Source organism: Mustela lutreola, chromosome 4 (assembly GCF_030435805.1).
Source record: "Mustela lutreola isolate mMusLut2 chromosome 4, mMusLut2.pri, whole genome shotgun sequence".
NCBI lineage: Eukaryota > Metazoa > Chordata > Mammalia > Carnivora > Mustelidae > Mustela > Mustela lutreola.
This window is the reverse complement of record NC_081293.1, coordinates 95,460,141-95,479,920: the sequence shown is the minus strand read 5'-3', so window position 1 is coordinate 95,479,920 and position 19,780 is coordinate 95,460,141. Positions and strand designations below refer to the sequence as shown.

The window sequence follows — 19,780 nt, the reverse complement described above, 5'->3', positions numbered from 1 at the left end:
AGGTACTTCTACTGTAGCAGATCAATTTTACCCCCAGTTTTGAGGCTGCTGGAGAAAAATGACAAAACCACTGAAATGAGTTTTCTAGCTGGGCCTTCAATTTCATCCAAAGTCCTGATGCATGTTTCTGGTTCTTAACTTTCCTAATCCCACATCGGAACCATTTCCCTCCCTGGCGTCTTAACCACAACTTACGTCCCAACAGCTGGCAGTGAGGTCATCCTTGCATGGTCTCTGTCCCTACCTTGTTCATCTCATAAGCCAGTAAGTACTTCTTAAGGGTCTGTCCTATCTGTCTCCTAGTTCAGGCTCAGTCACATTGCATTTGTAGTCTCTTAACTGGTCCCACCATCTCTTAATCTGTCCTGATCACTGCCACCCAGGTGCACAGGTTTATTCGGGTGTCCCCCTCTAGAAAAACACCTCACTGGCTCACTGTCATCTATAGGAGAAAATTACAGTCTTTAGTTTTGCAGACTAATCCCCTCTGTAATCTGCCATCTTCCTCCCACACCAGCCTTATCCCCACCAGCTCCCCGTCTTGCACCTCGTGCCTCGGCACCACCAGGCTCCTGTCCCTAGATTCGCCCCCCTCCTTGTGGCACCATGCATGGAGGTTGGCATGCAGTCTCCAGTACGTCCTCTTCTGCTGGAGGTCGAAGTGAATAGACTTTCTTCTCTGCCTTCGTGGTGATTTGGGTTCTTTTGTAGGGTAAACTTGATACACATGATAAAGTTGATACACTCAAACCTGATATATTTATTATGGCTTTGAGAATTAGAAGATATCTGAAATGAGAATTCAAATTTGAAGATATTTATTTTGTTCACCTGTTTGATGAATACATCTTCTCTGGTCCCTGTAACTATTGCTTCAAGCGCTTAGATAATGGCTAGGACAGTGAACTTATTACCTCTACCAACAAACAATTTAGTTTCGAGAAAACTTTGATAGATTTGTGCAAAATGTTTTATATATAGCTTTTAACTACTGATGCTAGTCCTCAATCTTGGTTTCTAATGGAACAGTTTGATCCTTTTTTACTACCTTCTTTACCCTTCAGTCTTTGAAGACAACTGCACTCTCTTCCTCTTCTTTTCTCCCTGGCAGTATCTCTAGTTACATCAAAATTTCCTCTTACCTCAGGGAATCAGTTCTGTGTGCTTTCAGGATTCCCTTTAGCTGGGTCCAGGCTGGCTGTGACTCTCTGTGCTCACCACCTTGTCCATAGCAGGGAAGCCTGCAGCCCTGCTCTCCCACTTGCTCTCATGTGGCCCAAGGAGCTTTCCAGCAACATCACTTTGTTGACTTATATTGAGTATCTGCGAAAGTCATCCCTTATTTCTCCCAAAGGGTGGAAAGTGACATATTCCTAGGATCCGTTCTATTCATGTTGGTTAAATGTTGATATCATAAATTCAAAAATTTACATTTTTGACCCAAATTTTATCTCCGTTGAATACCATCTTGCAGAAGAAAGGTCTTTTTGTGAATCCTGATTCTCATTGTGGGATACATCCAATATCCACCCCCCCACCAGCTTTTTGTCCGTGTAAGTTTATGCTGTTGATGCAATTAAAATAGGATTGAGGAGACTCCATGAGAATCAGCTGAAGCAATAGAATCCCCTGTCACAGTGACTAGCATGAGAAAGTCCTTAGCAAAGTCCATGTCTTTTGCTGCCCCTGACTCATGCCTTTCCCATCTCTCTTCTGGCTGCTGCCATCAAGATGTGGGTGTGCTGTAACTCACAGAGGTCTGGGTCCTTTACTGCAGTCTTTTTTTTTTTTTTTTTTTTAATACTTTTTTTATTTTTTATAAACATATATTTTTATCCCCAGGGGTACAGGTCTGTGAATCACCAGGTTTACACACTTCACAGCACTCACCAAATCACATGCCCTCCCCAATGTCCATAATCCCAACCCCTTCTCCCAAACCCCCTCCCCTCGGCAACCCTCAGTTTGTTTTGTGAGATTAAGAGTCACTTATGGTTTGTCTCCCTCCCAATCCCATCTTGTTTCATTTCTTCTTCTTCTACCCACTTAAGCCTCCATGTTGCATCACCACTTCCTCATATCAGGGAGATCATATGATAGTTGTCTTTCTCTGCTTGACTTATTTCGCTAAGCATGATACGCTCTAGTTCCATCCATGTTGTTGCAAATGGCAAGATTTCATTTCTTTTGATGGCTGCATAGTATTCCATTGTGTATATATACCACATCTTCTTGATCCATTCATCTGTTGATGGACATCTAGGTTCTTTCCATAGTTTGGCTATTGTGGACATTGCTGCTATAAACATTCGGGTGCATGTGCTCCTTTGGATCACTACATTTGTATCTTTAGGGTAAATACCCAATAGTGCAATTGCTGGGTCATAGGGCAGTTCTATTTTCAACATTTTGAGGAACCTCCATGCTGTTTTCCAGAGTGGCTGCACCAGCTTGCATTCCCACCAACAGTGTAGGAGGGTTCCCCTTTCTCCGCATCCTCGCCAGCATCTGTCATTTCCTGACTTGTTGATTTTAGCCATTCTGACTGGTGTGAGGTGATATCTCATTGTGGTTTTGATTTGTATTTCCCTGATGCCGAGTGATATGGAGCACTTTTTCATGTGTCTGTTCGCCATCTGGATGTCTTCTTTGCAGAAATGTCTGTTCATGTCCTCTGCCCATTTCTTGATTGGATTATTTGTTCTTTGGGTGTTGAGTTTGCTAAGTTCTTTATAGATTCTGGACACTAGTCCTTTATCTGATATGTCGTTTGCAAATATCTTCTCCCATTCTGTCAGTTGTCTTTTGATTTTGTTAACTGTTTCCTTTGCTGTGCAAAAGCTTTTGATCTTGATGAAATCCCAGTAGTTCATTTTTTCCCTTGCTTCCCTTGCCTTTTGCGTTGTTCCTAGGAAGATGTTGCTGCGGCAGAGGTCGAAGAGGTTGCTGCCCGTGTTCTCCTCAAGGATTTTGATGGATTCCTTTCGTACATTGAGGTCCTTCATCCATTTTGAGTCTATTTTTGTGTGTGGTGTAAGGAAATGGTCCAATTTCATTTTTCTGCATGTGGCTGTCCAATTTTCCCAGCACCATTTATTGAAAAGGCTGTCTTTTTTCCATTGGACATTCTTTCCTGCTTTGTCGAAGATTAGTTGACCATAGATTTGAGGGTCTATTTCTGGGCTCTCTATTCTGTTCCATTGATCTATGTGTCTGTTTTTGTGCCAGTACCATGCTGTCTTGATGATGACAGCTTTGTAATAGAGCCTGAAGTCCGGAATTGTGATGCCACCAACGTTGGCTTTCTTTTTCAATATCCCTTTGGCTATTCGAGGTCTTTTCTGGTTCCATATAAATTTTAGCATTATTTGTTCCATTTCTTTGAAAAAGATGGATGGTACTTTGATAGGAATTGCATTAAATGTGTAAATTGCTTTAGGTAGCATAGACATTTTCACAATATTTATTCTTCCAATCCAGGAGCATGGCACATTTTTCCATTTCTTTGTGTCTTCCTCAATTTCTTTCATGAGTACTTTATAGTTTTCTGAGTATAGATTCTGTGTCTCTTTGGTTAGGTTTATTCCTAGGTATCTTATGGTTTTGGATGCAATTGTAAATGGGATTGACTCCTTAATATCTCTTTCTTCTGTCTTGCTGTTGGTGTAGAGAAATGCAACTGATTTCTGTGCATTGATTTTATATCCTGACACTTTACTGAATTCCTGTATAAGTTCTAGCAGTTTTGGAGTGGAGTCTTTTGGGTTTTCCACATATAGTATCATATCATCTGCAAAGAGTGATAATTTTACTTCTTCTTTGCCGATTTGGATGCCTTTAATTTCCTTTTGTTGTCTGATTGCTGAGGCTAGGACCTCTAGTACGATGTTGAATAGCAGTGGTGATAATGGACATCCCTGCCGTGTTCCTGACCTTAGCGGAAAAGCTTTCAGTTTTTCTCCATTGAGAATGATATTTGCGGTGGGTTTTTCATAGATGGCTTTGATGATATTGAGGTATGCGCCCTCTATCCCTACACTTTGAAGAGTTTTGATCAGGAAGGGATGTTGTACTTTGTCAAATGCTTTTTCAGCATCTATTGAGAGTATCATATGGTTCTTGTTCTTTCTTTTATTGATGTGTTGTATCACATTGACTGATTTGCGGATGTTGAACCAACCTTGCAGCCCTGGAATAAATCCCACTTGGTCGTGGTGAATAATCTTTTTAATGTACTGTTGAATCCGATTGGCTAGTATTTTGTTGAGTATTTTCGCATCTGTGTTCATCAAGGATATCGGTCTATAGCTCTCTTTTTTGGTGGGATCCTTGTCTGGTTTTGGGATCAAGGTGATGCTGGCCTCATAAAATGAGTTTGGAAGTTTTCCTTCCATTTCTATTTTTTGGAACAGTTTCAGGAGAATAGGAATTAGTTCTTCTTTAAATGTTTGGTAGAATTCCCCCGGGAAGCCGTCTGGCCCTGGGCTTTTGTTTGTTTGGAGATTTTTAATGACTGTTTCAATCTCCTTACTGGTTATGGGTCTGTTCAGGCTTTCTATTTCTTCATGGTTCAGTTGTGGTAGTTTATATGTTTCTAGGAATGCATCCATTTCTTCCAGATTGTCAAATTTATTGCCGTAGAGTTGCTCATAGTATGTTCTTATAATAGATTGTATTTCCTTGGTGTTAGTTGTGATCTCTCCTCTTTCATTCATGATTTTATTTATTTGGGTCCTTTCTCTTTTCTTTTTGATAAGTCGGGCCAGGGGTTTATCAATTTTATTAATTCTTTCAAAGAACCAGCTCCTAGTTTCGTTGATTTGTTCTATTGTTTTTTTGGTTTCTATTTCATTGATTTCTGCTCTGATCTTTATGATTTCTCTTCTCCTGCTGGGCTTAGGGTTTCTTTCTTGTTCTTTCTCCAGCTCCTTTAGGTGTAGGGTTAGGTTGTGTACCTGAGACCTTTCTTGTTTCTTGAGAAAGGCTTGTACCGCTATATATTTTCCTCTCAGGACTGCCTTTGTTGTGTCCCACAGATTTTGAACCATTGTATTTTCATTATCATTTGTTTCCATGATTTTTTTCAATTCTTCTTTAATTTCCCGGTTGACCCATTCATTCTTTAGAAGGATACTGTTTAGTCTCCATGTATTTGGGTTCTTTCCAAACTTCCTTTTGTGGTTGAGTTCTAGCTTTAGAGCATTGTGGTCTGAAAATATGCAGGGAATGATCCCAATCTTTTGATACCGGTTGAGTCCTGATTTAGGACCGAGGATGTGATCTATTCTGGAGAATGTTCCATGTGCACTAGAGAAGAATGTGTATTCTGTTGCTTTGGGATGAAATGTTCTGAATATATCTGTGATGTCCATCTGGTCCAGTGTGTCGTTTAAGGCCTTTATTTCCTTGCTGATCTTTTGCTTGGATGACCTGTCCATTTCAGTGAGGGGAGTGTTAAAGTCCCCTACTATTATTGTATTATTGTTGATGTGTTTCTTTGATTTTGTTATTAATTGGTTTATATAGTTGGCTGCTCCCACATTGGGGGCATAGATATTTAAAATTGTTAAATCTTCTTGTTGGACAGACCCTTTGAGTATGATATCGTGTCCTTCCTCATCTCTTATTATAGTCTTTGGCTTAAAATCTAATTGATCTGATATAAGGATTGCCACTCCTGCTTTCTTCTGATGTCCATTAGCATGGTAAATTCTTTTCCACCCCCTCACTTTAAATCTGGAGGTGTCTTCGGGCTTAAAATGTGTTTCTTGGAGGCAACATATAGATGGGCTTTGTTTTTTTATCCATTCTGATACCCTGTGTCTTTTGACAGGGGCTTTTAGCCCATTCACATTCAGGGTAACTATTGAGAGATATGAATTTAGTGCCATTGTATTGCCTGTAAGGTGACTGTTACTGTATATGGTCTCTGTTCCTTTCTGATCTACCACTTGTAGGCTCTCTCTTTGCTTAGAGGACCCCTTTCAAGATTTCCTGTAGAGCTGGTTTGGTATTTGCAAATTCTTTCAGTTGTTGTTTGTCCTGGAAGCTTTTAATCTCTCCTATTTTCAATGATAGCCTAGCTGGATATAGTATTCTTGGCTGCATGTTTTTCTCATTTAGTGCTCTGAAAATATCATGCCAGCTCTTTCTGGCCTGCCAAGTCTCTGTGGATAAGTCAGCTCCCAATCTAATATTTTTTCCATTGTATGTTACAGACTTCTTTTCCCGGGCTGCTTTCAGGATTTTCTCTTTGTCATTGAGACTTGTAAATTTTACTATTAGGTGACGGGGTGTGGGCCTATTCTTATAGATTTTGAGGGGCGTTCTCTGAACCTCCTGAATTTTGATGCTCGTTCCCTTTGCCATATTGGGGAAATTCTCCCCAATAATTCTCTCCAGTATACCTTCTGCTCCCCTCTCACTTTCTTCTTCTTCTGGAATCCCAATTATTCTAATGTTGTTTCGTCTTATGGTGTCACTTATCTCTCGAATTCTCCCCTCGTGGTCCAGTAGCTGTTTGTCCCTCTTTTGCTCAGCTTCTTTATTCTCTGTCATTTGGTCTTCTATATCACTAATTCTTTCTTCTGCCTCATTTATCCTAGCAGTTAGAGCCTCCATTTTTTATTGCACCTCATTAATAGCTTTTTTGATTTCACCTTGGTTAGATTTTAGTTCTTTTATTTCTCCAGAAAGGGCTTTTATATCTCTCGAGAGGGTTTCTCTAATATCTTCCATGCCTTTTTCGAGCCCGGCTAGAACCTTGAGAATTGTCATTCTGAACTCTAGATCTGACATATTACCGATGTCTGTATTGATTAGGTCCCTAGCCTTCGGTACTGCCTCTTGTTCTTTTTTTTGTGTTGAATTTTTATGTCTTGTCATTTTGTCCAGATAAGAGTAAATGAAGGGGCAAGTAAAATATTAAAAGGGTGGCAACAACCCCAGGAAAATATGCTTTAACCAAATTAGAAGAGATCCAAAATCGTGAGTGGGGAGAAAGGGGATAAAAAGAGGTTCAAAAAGGAAGAAAGAAAAAAAAAAAACAAAAAGAAAAGAAGAAAAAAAAAAGAAAAGAAAAGAAAAGAATTTTTAAAAAAAGAAAACTCCTAAGAAAAATGTAAAAAAGAAAAATATATATATTAGATAAACTAGTAAAAAATCGTTAAAAAAGAAAAAGGTAACAGTTAAAAAAAAAATTTTACCCGAAGGCGAGAAAAAAAAAAATGAAAAAGAAAAAATCAAATTAACTGCAAGACTAAAAAAAATCCCAGGAAAAAAGCCATGAGTTCCGTGTTTGGCTTTCTCCTCCTATGGAATTCTGCTGCTCTCCTTGGTATTGAAACCACACTCCTTGGTAGGTGAACTTGGTCTCGGCTGGATTTCTTGTTGATCTTCTGGGGGAGGGGCCTGGTGTAGTGATTCTCAAGTGTCTTTGCCCCAGGCGGAATTACACCGCCCTTACCTGGGGCCGGGGTGAGTAATCCGCTCGGTTTTGCTTTCCGGAGCTTTTGTTACCTGAGCGCTGTCCATAGAGTTCCGGAGGACGGGAATACAAATGGCGGCCTCCTGGTCTCCGGCCGGAGGAGCCGAGAGCCCAGGGCCCCACTCCTCAGTGCGCCCTCAGAGAACAGCGCCCAGTTACTCCCGTTTGCCTGACCTCCGGCCACGCTCCGAGCTCACCGAGCCTGCGACCGGTTCAAGGTAACACCGAGCTGCGAGCTTACTGTCGGCTCTGTCTCTGTAGCCGGCATTCCCGTTCCAATACCCGCAAGCTCTGTGACACTCAGACACCCCCGATCCTTCTGTGACCCTGCGGGACCTGAGGCCACGCTGACCCCGCGTGGGTTTCGCCCCGGTTTAGCCTCTGGAGCGATGTCCCTCAGCGGAACAGACTTTTAAAAGTCCTGATTTTGTGCACGGCTGCTCCGCTGCTTGCCGGGAGCCGGCCCCTCCCCCCGGGGTCTATCTTCCCGTCGCTTTGGATTCACTTCTCTGCCGGTCCTACCTTTCAGAAAGTGGTTGTTTTTCTGTTTCCAGAATTGCTGTTCTTCTTCTCTTCGATCTGCCGATGGATTTTCAGGTGTTTGCAATCTTTAGATAAGCTATCTAGCTGATCTCTGGCTAGCTGAAGCAGTCTCAGCTTGCTACTTCTACTGCAGTCTTTAGAAGAGAGAATGTAGGCTTGTAGGCTTATGGAGTCATCCAAGTATAATTCTCTCTTGACACCTAGGAGCAGTTTTTGGGGTCTTTTTTTCTACTTTAATTTTATGAACAATTTCTAGAAATATGAAATGCAAGGTGTCATGACTTAAAATTTAAATAACAGACTTTCAGCAAAGGGTCTGTGAAGAATCCCCTTCCCAGTGGTAGATATGCACCCTTGAAGATGGGTCTTTCTCAGAGTATTGTGAGGAATCTCAGATGAGAATGACAGGATGTGTAAATCCCACTTGTTTCCCACGAGAAGGACAGGCTATTTGTGGGTGGGGACAGGGGTACCAGGCCTCAAAAAGGGAATTTTCCAGAGGGTCTCTGGTAAGCTGCTTACTCTGTCTTATTTCCTCATTTGCTATATGGATAGAATAAGAAGCAACTATGAGTGTTGTGAGAATGAAAGACAGACATGACATGTAAATCACTCTCTGAGATTTCAGGTGCATAGTGGAGGCTCTGTAAACATCTTTCTCTTTTCTGCCACTCCTGAGATCGCCGTGCCTTTGCAGTGTGTGGTAAGTGGTGGGGTTGAGGTTGCTTGCTCAGGAGAAATTGACAGCTTTTCTTGGCTTTTTGGAACTGCTACCAACAGATGCGGTGTTGCCACTACTCAAAGATTTATCTGCTCTAGAGTAGCCAAACATTGACGAAATAGTAAATGTTAAGAATCAGGAGGGAAGGTCACATAGTTAATGCTAGGTACCTCCCCCACTACTCTTAGTGTTTATGTGTGTGGCAAGAGGTCCTTTGGGAGACCTGGCTTCAAAATGAAAATTTTTTTAAAAGGTAGAATAAAGAAGCTATTGAATGACTTCTTAAAGTTATTTTTACTTTGGAACAAAAAATACAGGAGTGGATCGGGGGAGATCGTAGAACAAGGTCAAACATCCCTATGTCATTGAATTTCTTTCTCTAGCAGGTGTGGCCTGTGCGATTTTGATTTGCCCTCTCTCTCTTACCACAGTGGTAACAACAAAAATAGCAGTAATAGTGTCTTGCATTTACAACACACTTCTAAGATGATCTTGTTGTTACAGTTTTTCAAAAGTTAAGGACAACATTTTCATATAAATAATTTTCAATTCATTAAGGCTGTGTTTATGGAGTTTTTAAAAATTCTCAAACGACCTGGTGTTTTAGAACCTAGATGTGGGACTATTGAATAGAGAACCCAGTTATGGCTCTCAGGATCCTTCTACTCTGTCCCCAAGTAACTTTCTGCTCTCTTTTGAAGAACTCCTTCTCCTAGAACCCCATCCTGTGCTTTAGGAAGGCAGAACACCTCCTGCCCAGTACCATAATATATAATGATTTTTCCAGTGATATCTGCTGAGGCTGCTTTTTTGGCTAGAATGTAATTGGTCACATTCCTGTCTGCTAGGGTTTCCATCATAGTTTGAATAAGCTCCACATAGCATTCCCTAATGCTCTGGATTGCTAATTTCCAGTCTCTATTCAGGGCCTCTTTGAGCTTTTAGGGAGTTGAAAGGCATATTGGAGGGTGGTGGAGGAGAGTTGGCCATGGACCTGTCTCCATTAATTCTAATACCATCCCTATAAAGTAGGTAATTCTTCAGGGACATGACCTTGGTTTACTGTTTTTTTTTTTTTTTTTTTTTTTGTTTGTTTGTTTTTAAAGATTTTATTTACTTATTTGACAGAGATTACAAGTAGGCAGAGAGGCAGTCAGAGAGAGGAGGAAGCAGGGTCCCTGCTGAGCAGAGAGCCCGATGCGGGGCTCTATCCCAGGACCCTGGGATCATGACCTGGGCCAAAGGCAGAGGCTTTAACCCACTGAGCCACCCAGGCGCCCTGCTTGGTTTACTGTTTAACAAACAACTGTGTACCTGTTATGCATTGAACATTGTACCAGATGCTTTGGACAAGAAGACAAGACAGAGCTTTGCCTCTGCCTCCTGGAGGAAGCAGATATGTAAGTCTATGAAGGCAATGTAGCATTACATTGCTTAGCCTGTGGGTTGCTGAACTTGGTTAAAATCCAAGACTGATCAACCCCAAGCCATCAAGCCTAGATGTTTCCAGGGCAGAAAAACTGGCTATGCTGACTGATGTCTCCTCAAAAGAGCAAAACAGCAGCTTTGCTCTGCCTGTTACTTGAAGACATTGAATCAAACTCTTCTGTTTTATTTGCCATCTAGGTCCTTCAGAAGCTTGGGAAAGCCGATGAGACAAAAGATGAGCAGTTTGAAGAATACGTCCAGAACTTCAAACGGCAAGAGGTAAGTACAGTTATCTAGTTTCTGGAAGGGGAAATGGGTTGACTGTGTTTGTGTTTTAGTATTTAACTAAAATGTGTTAAGGTGGAAGGAAGAAACTTTCTTTGGGGTTGGCATTAACCCAAGGGTGACCCTCGCTAATTGTGTAGGCTTTCTTATGACAGGTGAAGGAAGAGGCAGTAGGTGCCACAGGAAGATGATTTGTGTTTTAGACTCTCAGGAGATTAAGACTTGGCTTGACTGGAGCTCTTTAGTACAGATTATTGATCTAAAGGAAAGATGTGGTTTTGGGTGATTTATAGTCTTAGTATAGTACAGTATTAGGGAAACAGGAATTAGATACTTCTGGCACAGTATTTTTAATTGCTTCATGCTTCAAGATCATGCATTCTTACCAGGGGTTATATCTCCCCTAAGGGGGTGAAAATTGGTTCTTTGTAGATAAAAGAAATTATACTCTTTTTAGGTGTATACATCACATAAATAGACATATAGTATATCCATGGTATTAAAATTTCATGGGGTGTGTGATGAGGAAGAAAATGTCTACAGAGCTTCTTGAGGGAGGTGATCATGAAGAAGAAGGTTGAGACACATGGTTTGTGATGTTTGGTCGTTTGATGGGCTGCTGTGTGTTCAACAGACACATGCATGAGGAAGCAAATTCTTTTCTGAATTATCAATTTATATCTCTAAGGCTTGGATAACTGGCCAGAGTTGTGCATGAAGGTCAAAGTGGGGGGAGGTGTAAGTGGGGCTCTCTATGGTTAGAAGCCTCTGATCTGAAGGTCATAATTGAGTTTGGGTGGGAAGAAGGCTGGGATGGCAAGCTCTGGCAAAGAAGGTTTGGACAGGGCGATTATGTGAGGGCACAGATTTATTTTTCCTGGTGTCATTGGAGCTACCAGTGTCCATAGGATATTGTGGCCTTGGGGATTACAATCGGTAATGCAGATCCTCATGGGTTTCATTTTGTCCCCTTCGTTTCTGTTTGCAGGAAATAAATCACCTCAAATCCTGAAATAAATCACCTCAAATCCTGAAGATTACTTTCTTCCATATTGAGCCAGAGTCCCTACTATTTGTCTCACTGCAGAGATGCTATTGCTTTCCTTCACTGACACGGGGTGATGAAATCCAACACGTATGGAGTCAAGTAGCCCAGGCTCTGCCAGAGCACAATCCTGAATACCTCCCACTTCATCCCAAGAGTAGGAGTGCACATGCACAGATAGGTACTCGGTTTATACTGTGAATCGTAGTCATCATGTTGTGCCTGACAATGAGGAAGGAGAGAAGGGAGCTGGAGAAGAGAACAGTGACATTGAAATAGATCATGTCCAGGAAACAGTACTGTGGGGAGATTTGGCTTAATGAGGTAGAAGAGAGAATTCTAGAGAAATATCAGCTCCAGGCCTGTAGACTATGCTGTTGCCCAGTCTCCTCCAGGACAGATTCTCCATGTCTCCTTACATTCTCATTCTGTGAGTTTTTGTACGTTATCTCATGCCTTTGGATAACTTTCGTATATATCACTGTCTGTAGTCAAATGCTCTACCACTGAGCTATACCCCCTATATCACTGTCTGGATTGCAACAACTTCACACAGGGAAACTTGTCAGTCTCTGCAGGGTGATTCCAAATATCTGCTTTAAGGGATTTGAGTTAGATAGAAAGGATTCATGTCTGTAGTTTTGCCTGCTTCTTGAGGATTTACATTCTTCTCTTCCTGTCTGGTGTGTCTCTGTGGAGCTAATTAGGTCTTTGCTCTTGGTCCCCGCCCCGCCCCCGTATCACTCTTATGGTGTGTGTTTTGATGTTGTTAGCACCCCAGAAGGCTAACCTTGGGAAACATCAAGTTCAGAAAAGACTTCGTGACTAGGAAGCATTTTGCATTTTCCAATTTCAGTGAATTCTCATTGGCCTTTTTTTTTTTTTTTTTTTAAACTTGTTGACTGAACCAGGTGAGAATTGTTTTTAGTCTCAGCACTAAAGAAAAGTATGATTGGTTAAATCACCAGCTTCCACCAGTTAAATGACCTGTGCCACCAGCAGCAGCAGCCTGGGGTGACCTTGTAATGTTGCTGTGCCATCCATTCCCATCACTAGATGTATTTTCAAATGTTATAGAGCAAATGGTATACTATCATTCTTTTTTTTTTTTTTTTAATTTTTTTATTTTTTATAAACATATATTTTTATCCCCAGGGGTACAGGTCTGTGAATCACCAGGTTTACACACTTCACAGCACTCACCAAATCACATGCCCTCCCCAATGTCCATAATCCCAACCCCTTCTCCCAAACCCCCTCCCCCCGGCAACCCTCAGTTTGTTTTGTGAGATTAAGAGTCACTTATGGTTTGTCTCCCTCCCAATCCCATCTTGTTTCATTTATTCTTCTTCTACCCACTTAAGCCTCCATGTTGCATCACCACTTCCTCATATCAGGGAGATCATATGATAGTTCTCTTTCTCTGCTTGTATACTATCATTCTTGAAGACCCAACACTTTGGTCCTTACCAAGAATATTAGCAGATTTCAAGAACTGGGTAAAACTTCAAAATCTGGGGAAGTTGGAACAAACAAGTCTACTTTAGAAGAGTGGAACAAGCAGAATGGAATGTAGGAATAGTATTTCTTAAAGAGTATCTTGAACCCCCCTCTTTGACTCCCTTTGAAACATTTTTGCATCAAAACATCTTGGATTTGCACATACTCATTCTGATGTTTATCTGTTTGTTTCTTTTAATCAGAAAACCTAAATGTATAGTTCTTTTAGTGCAGAAAGGAGGAATGATGGTACCTTAACTCTGTCTGTATAGTAGAGGGAGAGAAGGAGAAAGGAATGGACAGGAGGGAGGGAAGAGAGGGATTTGTCAATTTTCTGTAAAAACGTACTCATGCTTGAGAAGACTGGTGGGAGGATGACTGTATTAATACTCTGCAGAAGGGAAAAGGTGTCCTTTTAAGCCTCGATATGTATTGGTAACCAATTCACATCTGTTGGTTATGTTGAGAAAGGTGTTTCTCCCTTTGCTTGTGCAGAAACATTAACCTAGAAAGGAGGATCTATTTAGATTGTAGTAACCTCTACAAGGCCCATTATTTTAAGTGTTCATGTAAAGGTGAATCGTTACTCTAAAGGCAGAAGGCATCATCTAAAAGCAACAGACTCTTAAGATATTTTCTGACCCAGGAAATCTAGATTTCCTCTCTTTTTCTGTGACAATGTATTTTTCAAATCCAAAAAGATACTATATAGAGTATCCTATGAACTCTATTTGGATTTGTGCATTATATTATAGTCACCTGATCATGCTTAATTCATACTTAAGCCAAAGTGGATTTTTCTAGAATGTTCTAGGAAGTAATTAAACATCTTGGGCCCAGGTGATTTTGCTTTTAAATTCCCTTTAGTAAAATCATGAAAGCCTCATAGTGATTGATGGAAATGAAGGTTGCAGCTGCGTCTGTGTTGGAACTCTGGCTTGAAGCTTAACTTTTATCTTATTCCAACCCCAGGTTTTCTTTTTGACCCCAAACCTCTTTTCCTGAAAGCTGGTTTTTGTTAGACTGAGAGCGTAGATGGAAGGTCTGTGCACACTCCCTTGGTTGTCCTTTGGGTTCTCCATTGCTGTGGTTTTTGTGGTCAAGATTTCACAAACTGCTTAACTGGGACAAGGATGAAGGGGAGTATAGGGCAGAGCAAAAATAAATAGAGTGAACTCTTCTGCCGAAAACTTGGGATTTTCCGTGATGAGGAGTGCCAAAGAGAGTAAGGATTATAGAAATCCTTCAGGAGAAAGAACACACTGACTTCAAGATGTCCTCCCCCAAAGTGTTGTATTTTTACCCCTCTTTTTTATTTTGCCTGTCTTACCAAAGCCGCTAACAAGTAGCAGAATTGATGGTGTGAACATTGCCTACTTTTACCTGGTAACCTGCTGATGAATTTGTTCGTGAGCAAAGAGGTCCCAGATGGGAAAGAATGTCCCTGGCCCTTCTCTTCTTCCTCCTTGCTAATAAGTCTGCCCATGTAAGATGCCATGCTTACAGCAACTGTGCTAATTACAGTGATTGAACAGCTCAGGGACTGTTTGGGCCCAGATAACCCGCTATTTGGTCACATTTCAATGAGTACAGCTGGGAGCACCCAACTGGACTTACAGTCCAAAAGCCAAACTTGTAATAAAGGGGAGAGGTCTCTTACCTCTCAGGACTTTAAATACCATAGCGATGTTGTTCTGCTCCCTCTCCCCATGCCCACCAGCAAGGAATAGCGTCACGTTGCTGTAATACAAAGAAGGAAGGAAATGCTCAGGCCTTGAACTCATCTCCAGTGGTGAGAATTTGGAGCCAGTTATTCCAATTATTAGGATTATCCAGTGACTGAAAGCTGGAGTCGTGTCTTCTTACAGCTCTCTCCTCAGCACAAGCATCCTGTGTAGCTGTTTTCATCTTTATATATTCACAGGATCTAGTGCTTTGCACCTAAGCTTTAAAAATATTTCTCAAACCTGAGAAATATTCTAACCCTGTGGCAGAAATGATAATTTAAAAGAATTTTAATAAAGATTTTATTTATTTGAGAGTGAGAATGAGTAAGAGAGAGAGCAGGAGCCAGGGGAGGGGATGGAGGGTCAGAAGAGGTGGGAGAAGTAGACTCCTCTCCTGTTGAGCAGGAAGCCCAATGTGGGGCTCCGTCCTAGGACTCCTATATCATGACCTGAGCCCAAGGCAGACACTTGACCAACTGAGCCATCCAGGCACCCCCAGGAATGATGATTTAAAGCACATTCTTAGATCGCGTGTTTATTTCTGGGATGGAAAAGATGTTGAATATGTGAATTTTTGTAAGTCAACTTCATGACATTTTTAAATACATATGCATGAAGTAATTAAAAATAAAACTTATAGAAGTTTTAAAAATGTAAATATAAATATACTCCCACACTGTGTTAATGTGTGGATAAAATTTTTATTTATGGCAAATTTCATTTGCATTCTGAAAATCTTTGCAATTTTCTTGAGCATATACTTGAGCATATAGGCTCAGCAGGGCCTTAGAACTATTTCGTTTTACCACAAATAACTGTGATCTGAATATGTTAGTATCTACCTTTTATTATATTAATAGTGATCTTCCTCTGAAGTAACCACTGCCTGGATTAGACGTGATCCCATCTGTCTGTCTGGGGTAGTGATCCAGTTCTAAACGACAGCATCCTAACCCAGAGTATGGAGAACCTCAGCCAGCCTCTGGAGCCTGCTGTCAGGTCATCATACCAGATTCTGATTAAGAATGTCAGGGGGCAAGTGTGGTGTCCAGCAGAGCAGTGTTTTTCAACTTGAGCTGCATCAGATGCAGCACAGATGGCTGGGCCCCACCCCTGGACTGCCAGGTCAGTAGGTCTGGGGTGAGGCCTGGACACGAGCATTTCTGACAGGGTCCCAGAAGATGCCAGTGCGGCTAGTCTGGGGGCAACAAATTGAGGGCTCATGCTTTATTTCTGTTTGTACACTCGTCTTTATGCACTTCCTCTAATTCTTGAAACTTCTTACCCTCCATTTGATAGCCATTTTAGTGTCTTTATGATAAAATTTGGAGAGAGATTAGGTGGCCATGCCTTGAAGTATCTGTGATCTGCATACCTTCAGTTTTTGGAGAGGATCTTAACCTCAGCAGGTGTGACTTTGGGGGCAGTGAGTTCCCTTCCCGTGTTGTTGATTCTGGAAGCTTTACGGCCTGTGAAAATCCACATGCCCCTGTAAGAGAACATACATGCTACTCAGACCTTCATGAGAATGAGTTTAATAAGTCTCTTTCTAGGTAATCAGGCTTAATTAGGGGACAGTATAGACAGTATTAGACTCCCAGTATAGGATCCTGAGAAGAAATGAAGAGTATTTACCCGAACCCCAGATATAAGGCCTTGAAAATAAAATTTTTCAAAGCAGCTAAAGGGAAATTTATAGTGGAAACGAAGAGAGGAAAGAAATCAATAGTCTAAGTTTCTACCTCAAGAAAGTCGAAAAAAGATGAACAAAATAAGCCCAAAGCAAGCAGAAGGAAGGAAATATAAAAGGGCAGAGATCTATGAAACTGAAAATAGGACAAGAATAGAGAAAATGAATAAAAAGCAGATTCTCTGAAAAAATTAATAAATTTGATAAATCTTTAGCAAGGCTGACTCCCCAAACAGATATAAATTATCAATATCAGGAGTGAAACAAAGGATATCACTATAAATCCTCTAGCTACTATAGATTCTGTAGCTAGGAAAAGGACAATCAGCAGATACTGTGAACAGCTCTGCTCTGTTTGCTTCTTTATTTATTTATAATAAGGACAGGAGTGAAGAGCTACCCAGGAAAGACAGTGGCATATGTAAAACCCAAAACTTTAGAAAGAGAATGCCCCCTTTGAAAAACTACATATGATTTAATAATATTAATGCTAAGAGCTGAGTCAGGAGAGTGAGGGTGGAGGTGAGCTGGGTAGGTAAATGGGCCAGGTAGGGCTGGTATGCCTTCCTTCCTCCCTTCCTCTCTTCCTCCCCTACCCCCTCCCCTCCCCTCCCCTCCCCTTCCCTTCCCTGCATTCTTTCTTCTCTTCTTCCTTTCCTCCTCCTCTTTTCTCACTAGCTTTATTTAGATACAATTGGCATGTAACATTGTGCAAGTTTAAAGTGTACAAAGTGTTGATTTAATACATTTAATGTCTTACAAAATCATTACCACCAGTTACACCACCTAATTACTATTTTTATTTTGTGTGGTAAAAACACTTAAGATATAGTCTCTTAGCCATCTCAAGTATATACCACGGTATAAGTAACTGTAATCACTGTGCTGCACATTAGAGTCCCCAGAACTTCTTCATCTTTTAACTGGAAGTTTTTACACTTTGATCCATATCCGTCTTTTACCCCAACCCCTAGACCCTGGTGACCGTCATTCCGGTCTCTGTTTCTATGAGTTTGGCTCTTTTAGATTCTACATATAAGTTATATTATACAGTATTTGCCTTTGTCTCACTTATTCTGCTTAGCATAATGTGCTCAAGGTCTGTGTATGTTGTTGTAAACAGCAGAATGTCCTTTCTCATGGAATAACATTTCATTATATATTTCATGACCATTGCAATAATATTTCATTATATATATACATATTTAAATATATAAACATTATATATATAAGTATTCCATAATATATTCCATTACACACACACACCCCACATCTTTTTTATCCAGTCATCCTTCGATGGACACAGGTTATTTTCATATCTGACTACTGTAGATAGTGATGCAGTAGACACAGGAGTGCAGATATTTCTTTGAGATCTTGTTTTAATTTCCTTTGGATATATACCCAGAAGTGGAATTGCTCGATAAGGTAGTTCAGTGTTTTTTGTTTGTTTGTTTGTTTGTTTGTTTTTTGTTTTTTCTAGAACCTCCATACCATTTTCCACAGTGACTGCTCCAATTTACATTCCTGCCAGCAGTGCCAAAGGGTTCCTTCACTTTTTTCTGCATCTTTGCCAGCTCTTGGGTTTTTGATGATTGCTACTCTAACATGTGTGAGGTGAAATCTCATTGTGGTTTTGATTTGTATTTACCTTGTGATTAGTGAGGTTGAGCACATTTCCATGATCCTGTTGGCTGTATGTCTTCTTTGGAAAAAGGTCTATTTAGTTCCTCTGCCCATTTTAAAAATTGGATTGTTTGTTTTGTTGCTGTTGAGTTGTAAGAGTTCCTTATAAGCTTTGAATATTAACCCTTTTTCAGATAAATGGTTTGCAAATATTTTCTTCCATTCTATAGGTTGCCTTCTTATTTTGTTGGTGGTTTCCTTTGTTATGGAGAGTTTTTTTTTTAATTTGATGTAGTCTCTTTTAATTTGTTGTATAAGTTCATACTTTTAAATTTGACAACCACAATGGACCAATTCCTCAATGACCATAAGCTGCTAAAAGGTAATAAAGCTTAAATAGACTATCCGAATAGTCTTATAACCATTAAAGAGATTGAATTTGAAATTTAAAACCTACAGAAATATCTTCTGGACCAGGAGGTTTTATTGAGGAATTGTGATATTTAAAGAAAAATTAGCACCAATTTTATGCAGTCTTTTATAGAAAGTAGATGTAGCCAGCGACCTTAATAGCCAAACCAGGAAATGACAGTGTGAAAAGAGAAAACTGAAGATCAATATGTTTCATGAACTTAGACATATACATCCTTAACAAAGTATCAGCGAATCAAACCAATGATGTATAAAAGGAATTATAATCATGACCAAGTAAGATTTATTCTAGGTATTTGAGTCTGGTTTAACAGTCCAAAATCAATCAGTGTAATCCACCATTTAAACAGGGTAAGGAGAAAAAAACCATGCAGTCATACTAATTGATGTAGAAAAAGTATGTGACAAAAATCTAACACACATTCATAATGAAAGTGATCAGCAAATTAGAAATAGAGAGCAATTACCTCAACTTGATAGAGTATATACAAAATAACTAAGGCTAATACTGTACTTAATGGTAGAAGAATGAATGCTTATCCTAAAATTGGGAACAAGTCAAGGATGTCCATACCCACCAATGTTGTCCAATGTAGAACTAGAGGTTGCAGCTGGCACAAAAAAAAAAAAAAAAAGGAAATGAAAGGCACACAGATCAGAAAGGAAGGTATAAAATATTTATTTTCAGGCATGTTGTGTACATAGGAAATCCCAGCACCTCAACACAAAACTCCTAGAACAAATAAGTGAGTTCAGCTAGGTCACAGGATACAGGGTCAACATCCCCAAATCAATCACATTTCTATATATTAACAATAAACATGTGGAAACCAAAGTTAAAAACATAATAACATTCCAAATAAATGAATTGTTTACTTCCCAAAATATGTGTCTATATGCTGAAAATCATAATAAGCTAAAGAAAAAAATCAACTAAATAAATGAAGAAACATACCATGTTCATGGATTGGAAGACTTAACATAGTAAAGATGTCAGTTCTTACTGAATTAGTCTATAGGTTTAATGAAATTTAATGGAATTATTATAACAGTTTTTTAAAAGACATACACAAGCTTATTCTAAAATTTATATGGAAGCATGCAGACCCTGGAATTCTAGATTAAAAGAGAGATAACAAGAATAAAGTGTGAAGAATTACTCTATTTCAGTAATAAGTCCTATTATACTGCTGACGTAATCATGACAGTATGGTATCAACAGGGTAGATACATAAATAATGGAGCAGAATAGATAACTCAGAAATAGAGTCATACATCTATATTCAGCTGATTTTTG

The 19,780-nt window shown here is 40.0% G+C and overlaps 1 protein-coding gene across 2 annotated transcripts in view; it reads left to right on the top strand.

Moving 5' to 3' along the window:
- Nucleotides 1-19,780, top strand: part of AMPH (amphiphysin) — a 263,695-nt gene that overhangs the window by 95,756 nt on the left and 148,159 nt on the right. For both annotated transcript variants that reach the window (XM_059170541.1, XM_059170540.1), the window contains exon 2: nucleotides 10,377-10,457. In XM_059170541.1, coding sequence (XP_059026524.1) covers nucleotides 10,377-10,457 — 81 coding nt within the window. The remainder of the gene's footprint in view (nucleotides 1-10,376; nucleotides 10,458-19,780) is intronic.